This window comes from Gavialis gangeticus, unplaced genomic scaffold (assembly GCF_001723915.1).
Source record: "Gavialis gangeticus isolate Ggan-Ray unplaced genomic scaffold, GavGan_comp1, whole genome shotgun sequence".
Taxonomy (NCBI): Eukaryota; Metazoa; Chordata; order Crocodylia; family Gavialidae; genus Gavialis; species Gavialis gangeticus.
Genome location: NW_017729030.1, coordinates 716,708 through 727,305, shown reverse-complemented (window position 1 = coordinate 727,305; position 10,598 = coordinate 716,708). Strand labels below are relative to the sequence as shown.

General features: G+C 48.5%; 1 protein-coding gene across 1 annotated transcript in view; it reads left to right on the top strand.

The window, feature by feature from the left end:
* Positions 1 to 2: 2 nt before the first annotated feature.
* AGA (aspartylglucosaminidase) overlaps positions 3 to 10,598 on the top strand; it is a gene marked incomplete at its 5' end in the record, with an annotated part of 21,346 nt that continues 10,750 nt past the window's right edge. Inside the window, 3 exons of the mRNA XM_019521816.1 lie at positions 3 to 69; positions 1,999 to 2,152; positions 3,176 to 3,288. Coding sequence (XP_019377361.1) covers positions 3 to 69; positions 1,999 to 2,152; positions 3,176 to 3,288 — 334 coding nt within the window. The remainder of the gene's footprint in view (positions 70 to 1,998; positions 2,153 to 3,175; positions 3,289 to 10,598) is intronic.

Genomic DNA, 10,598 nt, shown 5'->3' with positions numbered 1-10,598 from the left:
TGGGCGCGCGCGCGGCGCCGTTGCCGCTGGTGCTCAACACGTGGGCCTTCCGCGGGGCGGCGGAGACAGGTGGGGCCTGCGGGCCGGCGGCTGCAGCTGTTAGCTGCTCGGCTCCTGCGCACCGCCTGGTGCCTCCCCCGCGGGGAGACGGGCCGGGGCGGGGTCCTGGTGCCCCGCCGGGCAGAACTGGGAGGTGCCCGCGGCGCTCCGTGCCCTGCTTGGGGCCCTGGGTTCAGACAGTCGTGAGCCCCAGCGGCTTTATTGCGCTTGGTGTTACCCCAGGGCTCGAGGTACGAGGCCAGTGGGCGCTGCTGACTGATGTGGATGGAGCCTGGTGCACACACCCCCAGTGGTGCTGGCTTGTAGCTTTGCAGACACCCGGTCCTCGTGATTTGTAGCTTTGAATGTGTGCACACGCACATGCCAGGGGCTCCTGATGTGTAGCTTTACGTGCACAGCCCAGGTACGGCTGGTATGTAGCTTCACAGGCACAGGGCACTCCTGACGTGTAGCTTTGCAGGACCCAGGTGCTGTACAGGCATTACTGATGTGTAGTTTCACATATGCACACGTTGGGCACTACTGCTGTGTAGTTTCACACATCCCCCAACCCTCATCACTACTCATCTGACGGTTGATGCACAGGCACCGGGTACTACTGCCATGCAGCTTCGCAGACATGCACTACTGATGTACAGTTCACACAGATGTGTGTGCCCTGGGTATTACTGATGTGTAGCTTCACATATGAATGTGTCTGCACACACACACCAGGTTCTACTGATGTGTAGCTTCACATGTGCACATGCTGGGCACTACTAGTATGTAGCTTCAACGCCCCCTCCACATTACTAATGTGTAGTTTCACACGCTCCCACACCAGGTACTAGTGTTCTGCAGCTTCACACACACGTGTACTGGGTGCTACTGATGTGTGGCTTAGTATGCACTTACGCATGAAAAATTTGTGGAAGAAGGAAATGCATTGGTAACATCATTTGTTGGTTAAACTTTTTGGTTAAACCAGTTATCCAAAAACTCAACTTTACACAGTGAAGCTCTGACTACAAACATTTGCTTCCATTAAGTACTCTGAATAGAGTTGTTTCAAGCCACATTGGTTTGAGAGTTAGTTATGTACAAAGCGTTTGGTGGGTCAGGTCTTAACCCTGCAAGCTGTTCCTCAAACATTGCACCCAAGTAGGGGCTCCTTGACTTCCCTCTGGCCATACGTAGTCTCAGAGTCCAAGCTTGTGAAACAGTTCATGAGATTAAGACTTTTGACCAAATTCAGCAAAAACGGATGTTTGTGACTCATATAAAGTTTTGCAAGTTCAGGCTGTGAACAAATATTAAAAAGCAGAAAACATTAGATAAAAAATAGACTAAGGTCATTGGTGTTGCATGAACTTTGCTTTCATTGCTTTGCTTTAATTTTAATTCCACCCTTCACATTTTTACTTGAGTGATATTTGAACTCCAGATTCTCTTTAAAATTGTTCTTGAGCAACATTTAAAAACTTGTTTAGGTTGTGTTTTCTTAAACTTTTAATAGTTCGTACTCTTGCAAGTCACTCCTTGTGGAACTGTAAATAATTAATAGAGGTCCGTGTGGGCTTAGGCGAAGCAACTTTTATGACTATGACTTAAAGTAACTCCCACCTTACTGGGTAGCAGAAGCACTCTAATTATATAGTGTTCTGCTCATATAAATTATTTTTGGGTTTTGGGTATACCAAATACAGGCAAATTGTGGAGAGTGTTCAACAAGAATACTTCGTTACAAAAACAGCTTCACTTTGCATTCAGAAACACTAATCAAAATGGGGAAAAAAGAAAAATTTTGTATTTTAAGTAACATTTTCTGATGATTTTACCTATTATTGACACTTAAATCATTTATTTTTGCCTCCATCCTTTTTGTTTTAAGATTTCAAACATTAAACATTAGATGGTCATTATTTTCACTCACAAATTTTATCATTTGTTGGTTGACAGCATGGCGTACTTTACAGTCAGGAGGCTCTGAGTTAGATGCAGTCGAAACAGGTTGTGGTCAGTGTGAGATTGAGCAGTGTGATGGAAGTGTGGGGTTTGGAGGAAGCCCAGATGAACATGGAGAAACAACGTTAGATGCTATGATAATGGACGGGTAAGAAAATTGCCTGTGAAAGTTTGATTTTGGGGATCTGTGGAACACTGATGTAAACACGTATTTATGTATTGGGTAGTGTAGTGAAACTGAGGAAAAAACAATCCGGTCAGGGAGGTGGCAGGTACCATAGCACCAGGACATTTGGAATCTAATTGAGCATTTATTTTGCAGTCACTGCTTTTCACTTAATGGTTGACAGGTAAAGCAGCTGAGAGATGACCTAAAGTGGGTGGAGTCTGTGACAAAAATAAAGTAGAGATTCTCCCTTTAAGTGAAAGATGGCATGGAATACGTGTCACTGTTCAAGTAAAAAGTGAAAGGAGAAAGATGTGGGTTTTTTTCCCCAGGATTGAGGCCTTGGAGGTTTTCAGAATAGATTTCTAATAGAGAAATGTTTTCTTTTTAGGAAGAGACTGGCGCAGCCCCTGGCCCCAAGCTCACAGCAGTCAACCTGCCCTCATCCCATGCACAAATCGAGGGGACAGATGCCCCCATGCCTCCCCTGGAGGTGCGCACAGCAGCAGGGATCTACACCCTTGCACTCCCTGGGTGAGCCTCTTGTGGCTCTATCCCATGCTCTACCCTGCCTGGGCAGTGCCTGCCCCAGCCCCACTCCCTCCCTCACCATGGGGGCCTTGATTTGTCCCCACCATTTTCCTTCCCTCCTTCACGCCCCTTCTCTTCCCTTCCCACCCCCGCGACTTACCAGCAGAATTCTGCTCTCCACACTGCCAAGCTGCATTCCTGGCCCTGTGCATGCAGTAGCTGCTCACATGCACGAGGCATTTATCGGTAACATTATCAGCTAACCCGGCCAAAAAAGCTGATGGCCTCTAATGTCAATCTTCCTTTTATCAGTGCCGATTTGTGTGACTTTTATGCCAGGATAATTAAAAAGAATACAATTTCTAGTGTAAACAAATTCAGAGTATATATAACAAAGGGCACACAACTATTTTTGTTTGCCACGATTTAAGTTATGCAGTCCTTAAGTATCTCTCAACTGTAATCTCTTTTCAGCAACACCATGGAAGTTGGGTCTGTAGCAGATCTCAGACATGTAAAAAATGCTATTGGTGTAGCACGAAAGGTGATGCAACACACTAAGCATACACTATTGGTGGGAGAGTCAGGTAATTACCTACTTCATTCTAAACTTTCTATGCCTTAACCTTGTCTTACTTGTGACTGTGCAATAGTGGGAGAAAGTTTATAGTGGATTAATCTTCGTATAAATGGCTGCATCTAAATAGCACAAAAGCATGTATCCTACTTTGATTGTATCCCTTATTCCTGACTTATCAGAGTTTTTAATTTGGGTATTTCTGAGGAAAAAAGAAAAGCTTTATGTTCCCTGTACTTGTCTCATGTGCAACAATTAACTTGTAATCCCAGGGATGCACTAATATCTCCGAAAATGCAGGCATTAAATAAAAATTATTTGACGTAAGATGGTATCAACAGAAGCTGTTCAACATAAATATTTCATTTAAAACATGGGGAAACTTTCCTAAACAATAGTAGAATTGTTAGGGAATGCATTTGTTTCAAAGCATATTTTAACACTTCTCAGCCTCTTGTGGACTAAGATCAAGTTTAGTATATATTAAACACTATTGCTGTATTTTGCAGTTTAAAACCATACATGAGAACTGTTCCTGCTTAAAGGAGCTTATAAACTAAATCAAGTGCTGTGCAGCTTGATGTAGCAAGTCAGGTAATGGTAAACACTATGAACAGTGAAGTCTTCACCTTTTTAAAAGTAACAACACTTTGTTGGTAGACTAATTTAATTCAATTTCACAGAACAAACGTGTCACAAGTTGGAAACTGAATAGACAGGGGAAGGGGTAGTTGTGTGATAGTTAAGGCTCCCTTAAAATGTAGGGGCTTGCGGCAGGGCACTGTGGGTGCCTGCCACTCTAAGGGCCTGGAGCTGGCAGCTGCCAGGTGCCTGATGAGAGCAGCCATTTTGAATCTGGGGCTGCCCATATAAACAGGGCAGTTTTCCTGCTGGGAGGCTAGGCAACAACATTGCCTGGCTGCAGAGCTGCTGGCATCATCTGGAGGTAAGGGCAGGAGCTGTAGGGGATGGTCAGGAGGTTCCTGGTCCTGGGTATGACCTAAATCTGCACCCTGCCAGGAGTGGGTGGCCTGGTGGGGCTCCCAGTGGCATGGGAGCCCCCAGGAAATGCCAAGCCAGTTACCACCCTGGTGAAAGGTGGGTTGGGTTGCCTTAACCCCTAGCCCTCACAACCGGCTGGGTTCCCCATTTTGTAGGGTCGAAGGTGGAACCCCAGAGAGAGTGGGGCCATAGACTTGCACCTGTCTGGACACCCCCTGACTGGTCAATGCTGGGGCCAGGACCGGAAGGGGTCAAAGGGCCAGGGGCCCACTGTGAGGAATGCCCAAGAGATGAGGGCCTGGGGTTCCAGCTGGCCTGGAGATGGGCCAGGGCTAGTAGCCAAAGGTCCCAGGGGGGACCACACCCAGAAGGGGGAGCAGTTCAGGGAGCTATGCTGCCCAGGATGAAGATGGATTAGGCTGTCGGAATGGAGGGATCTTAGAGGGGTCCTGATTGGAGAAGTCTGGGGCCCAGCAGGGGGCTGGTGACTGTTGAGAACATCTGGATGCCATCTGCGAAGCTTGGGCTGTGGTGTAGGGGAGGAAAGGAGCCACAGATAGCGCCCCCTGGCATCGGGGCAAGAAATAGGCAGCCTCCCGCTTATTAAGATCAATTAAACTATTAACAACAAGGCATGGAGGGCGAGAAGGCAGGCAGTTAGCCCAGAAACAGGTGGGCAGGCCACTGGGAAGTCGGCACCAAGAGGCCCCCGTTACAGGGCTAAATGAAAGAAGGGAAGAATACAGGTGAGAGAGTAGAGACTCGGAAGGAAATGGTGTTCAGAACCATCAAGGTGAAAACTAGAACATTTTGAATTTGAAAACAAGATGATTTGAAGAGGCTAGTAAAATGGTCATAGTTTCCGGAGAGAGATCTTTCTGATGCAGCTTTTTTCATGGAATAGTGAAAAATAAAGAATAGGTGGTCGGCAGGCATGGGTGACTGGTGCCACCTGAGTTGGGGGGCATGCGCCCCCCCCCCCCACCCCAGTGACCAGTCAGCAACTGGGGGGGGGGGGGGGGGGGCATGCCCCCCCCCCCCCCCGGGGCCCAGCCAGCAACGGGGGGGGGGGGGCCCCCCCCCCCCCGTTGCTGGCTGGGCCCCGGGGGGGGGGGGGGGCATGCCCCCCCCCCCCCCACCCCAGTGACCAGTCAGCAACTGGGGTGGGGAGGTCCCCCCGCAACCAATCTCGCTGACTGGGGTGGGGGGGGTCCTCCTGCAGATAATGCTGACCAGGAAGTGGCTGCAGCACTCCCAGAAGTGGCCACAGCGCTTCCAGAAGTGGCTGCAGAGCTCCAGCCAGCGCTTGCAGTGGGGGCACTGGCACTCCCGCCTGCCCCCCCTGCCTATCGCTTAAGCAGGGAGTGCGGTCTGTCAGGAGGTCCACCAGCGCTCTCAGAGGGTGCACGTGCAACCCTGTGTACCCCACATGTGTCATCACTGTCAGCGGGTGTGATTGGGTTTGGTTGGGATGGGAGGACTTGAGGGTGAAAGGTAAATTTTCACTGTTCATTGTTATACTAAGCTGCACAGTAATTAATTTAGTTTATAAACTGATTTAGGCATGAACAGGTCTTGTGTATTCTTTTAAACTGCAAAGAACAGAGATGGTATTCAGTACGTATTAAAAGTACAATGCTTTGAAACAAGATATATTCCCTAACACTTAACAGAAAAGATGGGTTCAGATGGAAAAAGGTAGAGCAGTTTGAAATGCCAGAAATGGAATCGGAAGAGTGACTTGAGAATTGTAGGGCTGGGAAAGCAAATTAGCAATTGGGTGAGGAAGTAGTTAAAGAGTTGAATTTGGCCGCTAGGTTTAGAATATGAATTTGGAATATAAAACAGTAAGACCTAGTTTTGACTGGCTCCAGAACACAATGAGCAGTCAGTATTAACCAAAGAGCCACAATAACATGTAAACCTTTAGGTCAACTGTGTAGACACTCCAGTTAGAAAAGCTGCAGAGCATTAGTGAATGGTGGTAGCTTGTGTTGCATTATTCATGATGGCAAGAAAAATCCTCAATGCATGCAGTAAAAGGAAAGCTTCAGTAATAATGTCAGTGAAGAGTGGCAGGTGACTAGGTGAAGAACTACTTATAGACTGTAAAGGATGGTCTCTTAGGCATGACTAAAGGATGGTGTCTTAGTGAAGGTAGGTAGAAAGTTACTGATAAGTATAGATGCTAGCTAAATGTCTTTCAAAAAAACTGAGGACAGAAAGAAGAGGCGAGATGAAAGTAGGTTTGAAATGTGTTCCTGCATGAAAAGACTGAAGATGGAAGCGAAATAAAAACTTCCTTGTGAAGGTAGTTGGAGCATTTGTATGATTTTTTTGCAGAGAGGGACAGAGAAAGCAGGTATGAATGAGTCAGACACGGAGTATATGAAGAATACGATGATGGCACAGATAATAGGAACACGCATCTAGAAGCATAGAGAACTGAAACTTTGAGATCAGTGGGGAAACAAATTTGAGTTATGTTGGTTCAAAGTAATAGAAACAACTTAAAATATGATTTAAAAAAAAAACCTGATACGACTCGTAAGCATTTTTCTAGTATGTAGCTTGTTTCTTATCAAGTGAAGAAGTCAGAGATCATTCCCTATTTTCTTGCCGTTACCCTAATTCAAGATATTTCTGCTTTGGAGACTTAAAAGATTCAGTATCTCAGTCCAGGAATAGTAAATCTTTTTTGAGTGCTTTGTTTTTTAATGATTCAGCAGCCTTCACTTGTTCACTCCTGGTTGTCAGTATGTTAAAGAGTCATTGTGTAAAACGGTGTGCGAGAGAAACTGTGTTGCATCTGACAGTACAACTGTAATGGAAACTTATGTTACTTTCAGTATTCAATATTGAAAACGCTAATTGGGTCTCTTGCACTTCTGTGACTACATAAGCAATTTTCACAGTTCTGTTTAGCTCAAGTACCTCTAGATTATATCAAATAGAGAGGATGACAGGGTTTTTTCACCCTACAGCTTGCTATTTTAATGTTGATTGTCCCAGTTTTTAAGGTGAGATAGACAGTGTGATGTGCCACTGAATCGTACTCGAATGGATGATTAATACTGGAATGGTTGGGTAGAATGAATGTGTTCAAGCAGTTGATGCGCACAGAATAATCTAATGAGACGATGAATTCTTGTTAAATCCATGTCTTAAGCATGTTTTCAGTTATACTAAACAGCAACATATTTTCATTTATTGGTAGTAAAACCATGTATCTAGCACTAATGGAATTACTGTATAAGACTTACTAAAAGTGTCCAAATTGCACATTACCTTCACTAACTCATTTTTTCCATCCTTGCTGTGCAGACAGTCCGGTTGAAAACTTATGATTTTACTCAAAATCAAAAATAAAGTAGCAGAAAAGAAACACAAACAATGTAAGCTTGGAAGGTTGGCAGTTTGAGTTTAAAATTCAAGTGGCTTCCTTACCTCCTGAAAAATTTATTTTTTAACATCTATATTACACTAGATTCTAAAGCAGGGGCAGGCAGTTATTTCTGCTAGAGGGCCATTTAATGAGTGTTGGTCAGCTGTCAAGGGTTGCATGGGTAGCCGCACCCCTTATTAGTTGCCTCGCCTCCTGGTCATCATAGTGGGACCTGAATTCTCGCCCCTTAACCTCCTGACCTTTGCCACTGGAAGTCCATCCTCTTGCTCCCCAGAAATACTTCTTTTGGGAGGGGAGGGTTGCCATCTTGGAACCAGAAAGAAACCAAATCATACACTCAATCACCTATCATAGGCAGCAGAAGGGGACGACTAGCAGGGCTAAGCCCCCAAATGCAGGGCAGCGGTAGGGCCACAAGGCAGCCCGGCTGCGGGGTTCTTGCGGCTGGGCTGGGGAGCCCTTGCCCCACTCCTCCCCCACCTCACTCTGCCCCTTCTTTCGCAGACTTACCTGTTGGAGGGGGATGCATGCACTCAACGCCCCCCGCCCACCAAATTTGTTCTCCCTCCATCTATGACACCTATTATAATGTATTTTAACTTTATTACAAAAAGTATTTGTCCTAATTTATGTTTGTGTACTGTATATAGAGGTGATGGCATTATAACTCAAAAATCAAGTCTTACTTTTGTGTATTTTGTGGAGTATGGTTGGGGGCAGGAGGGTGTGTTTAGTGGGATGTGGGGAGTGTATGCAGGTGGGTGTGTGTGGGAAGGTGGAGGTGGTGTGTATGGGAGGTGGGGGGGTGACTGTGTGTGGGGCATAGGGTGTATTGTGGTGTGTGTCTACATGTGGGAGGGGTTGTTGGGGCAGGGTGTGTGTATGTGTGTGAGGGGTGACCCCCCCCACACACATTCCCCCACGTGGTACGCAGCCCCCACTGCCCCAGCACTGGCACTAGTACCCAGTGGCTTACAGCTCCAGCCAGCATTGCGCATAGGGGTGAGCAGCACCCTGCCCAGCCCACATCTATCATAGGCTCCACACCGTGCAGCGCCTGCATTCGCGTGGCACTGGGGGAAGCCCCGCGTTGGAGCTGGCTGCCTTCCCTGCCCCCTGCTGTGCAGGTCCCAGGACTCCACAGGGAAGCAGAGTGCGGGGCGTTCTTTCAGCCCCGCTCCCTTGGTGGAGTCCTGGGACTTGTGCGGCAGGAGGTAGGGAAGGCAGCCAGCTCCAGCACTGGGTTTCCCCTAGTGCCACACGAATGCAGAAGCTGCAGGCAAACTGCTCGGAGCTCCCATGATAGTCAGGCTGGGCAGGGTGCGATCTGAGTGCCCCTGCCTGCTGCTCTTGCCAGTAGTGGGGGCTGCACACCATTCAGGGGAGTGTGTGAGGGATCCCCGTAGCTTCCCTCACACCCATACCCTGCCCAGCTGAGCTCCGTGCTCCTGCAGCCCCACACTCCCTGCCCCATTCAGCTAAAGCTCCCCCTGCCTCTTCCCTAGCTGCTGCCTGGAGCAAGTAGGACGCTGGGGAAGACAAGCAGATCCCTTGGGGGCGGCTGCTGCTGGTTGGGCCAGGCCCATAAGCGTGGAAGTGAGGCCCAATAGGGTAGGTTGGGGGCTGTATATATACCTAGGCGTTTCGCTCCCACCCTCGTGGGCAGAAGGGCTGGGCAGGGTACAATTAATTTGTGGGTGCCTTCGGGCCAGATGAAGGTGCCTTGGGCCATATTTTGTCTGCTCCTGCTCTAAGTGCCTCAGCTATATTTTGCTTAATTTGTTCTAAGCATTTTATACCTACTTGCAGCCTGCCCACTGCCTGCTGTGAGCAACCCAGGCTCCACAGCTGGCAGCAGCTGCACATGCACCTCTGGGTATGCGGTGGGGAAGGAGCCAGAGCAGCGCAACTCCAGCCCCTCTCCTGTCTGCCACCCAGAGATGTGTGTGCACCTGCTGCCAGCAGTGAGCTGGGCTGGGGCTCTGCAGACCTCAGTGCAGTGGCTTGCAGCCTCCCTGTTGCCTGCCACAGCCAGCCCGTGCTCTGGGCTGGCAGGGAGGCTGCAAGATACTCACACAGGCAGTGGGGAGGCTGAAAACAGCTGCACTGAGGTCAGTGGAGCCCCAGTTTTGCAGGTGGCAGGTGTGCACACGCTTCCGGGTTAATGGCAGGGAAGGGGTTGTGGTTTCATTGCCACAACAAGGCTTGGGTCCCTTGCAGTTCCCCCACCCTCTGCCCTGACATACCAACATCTTAAGTCGAGGCTGGGGTGTTTTTGGCACTCCATCCAAAAACATTGCTGACCTCTGTTCTAGGGCTACCTGCTGCCCCGTAGAGGTCAGTGTGTGCTGTCCTGTTCTATGGACCACCTGAGTACCTCACTCACTTACCTACCATGCCTTTGGTTTTATTTTGGGAGTATGTCTTTAGTCTTGTCAGAGGGCAATAACTTCAGGTGTCTCTTCTGATTATATCATACAGATAGATCCCCCTTCCCAGGCCCTGATAATATCCTATCTCTCTTGGACTTCTGCTCTGCCTGCCAAATCATTTTGTAGGGTTTTTCCGTCTCTGCATCGGACCACCAGATCAAAAAGCAGTCTGAAAACTCCAAGAGAGTACCCTTTTTGCAGCCTCCCTACTCCCATCACAACCACAAAAAGGAGCTTGCCTCACGATCCAAGCTCCTTTTGCTATAATGTCTCACAGTCATGGGTGACTGATGCCTTCTGAGTCTGGGGATGCACCCACAGAAGCTGTTGGTGGCGGGGATGGGGCTGGCAAACACCTGCAGAAGCTGTTGGTGGTGAGGACGGGGCTGGCGAGCCCCCACAAGCTGGCGGTGGCATAGGCAGCGGGGATGGCCCTGTCAGGTGGGGCACATGGGCCTCCCCTCCCTCCCCCCCCGTATG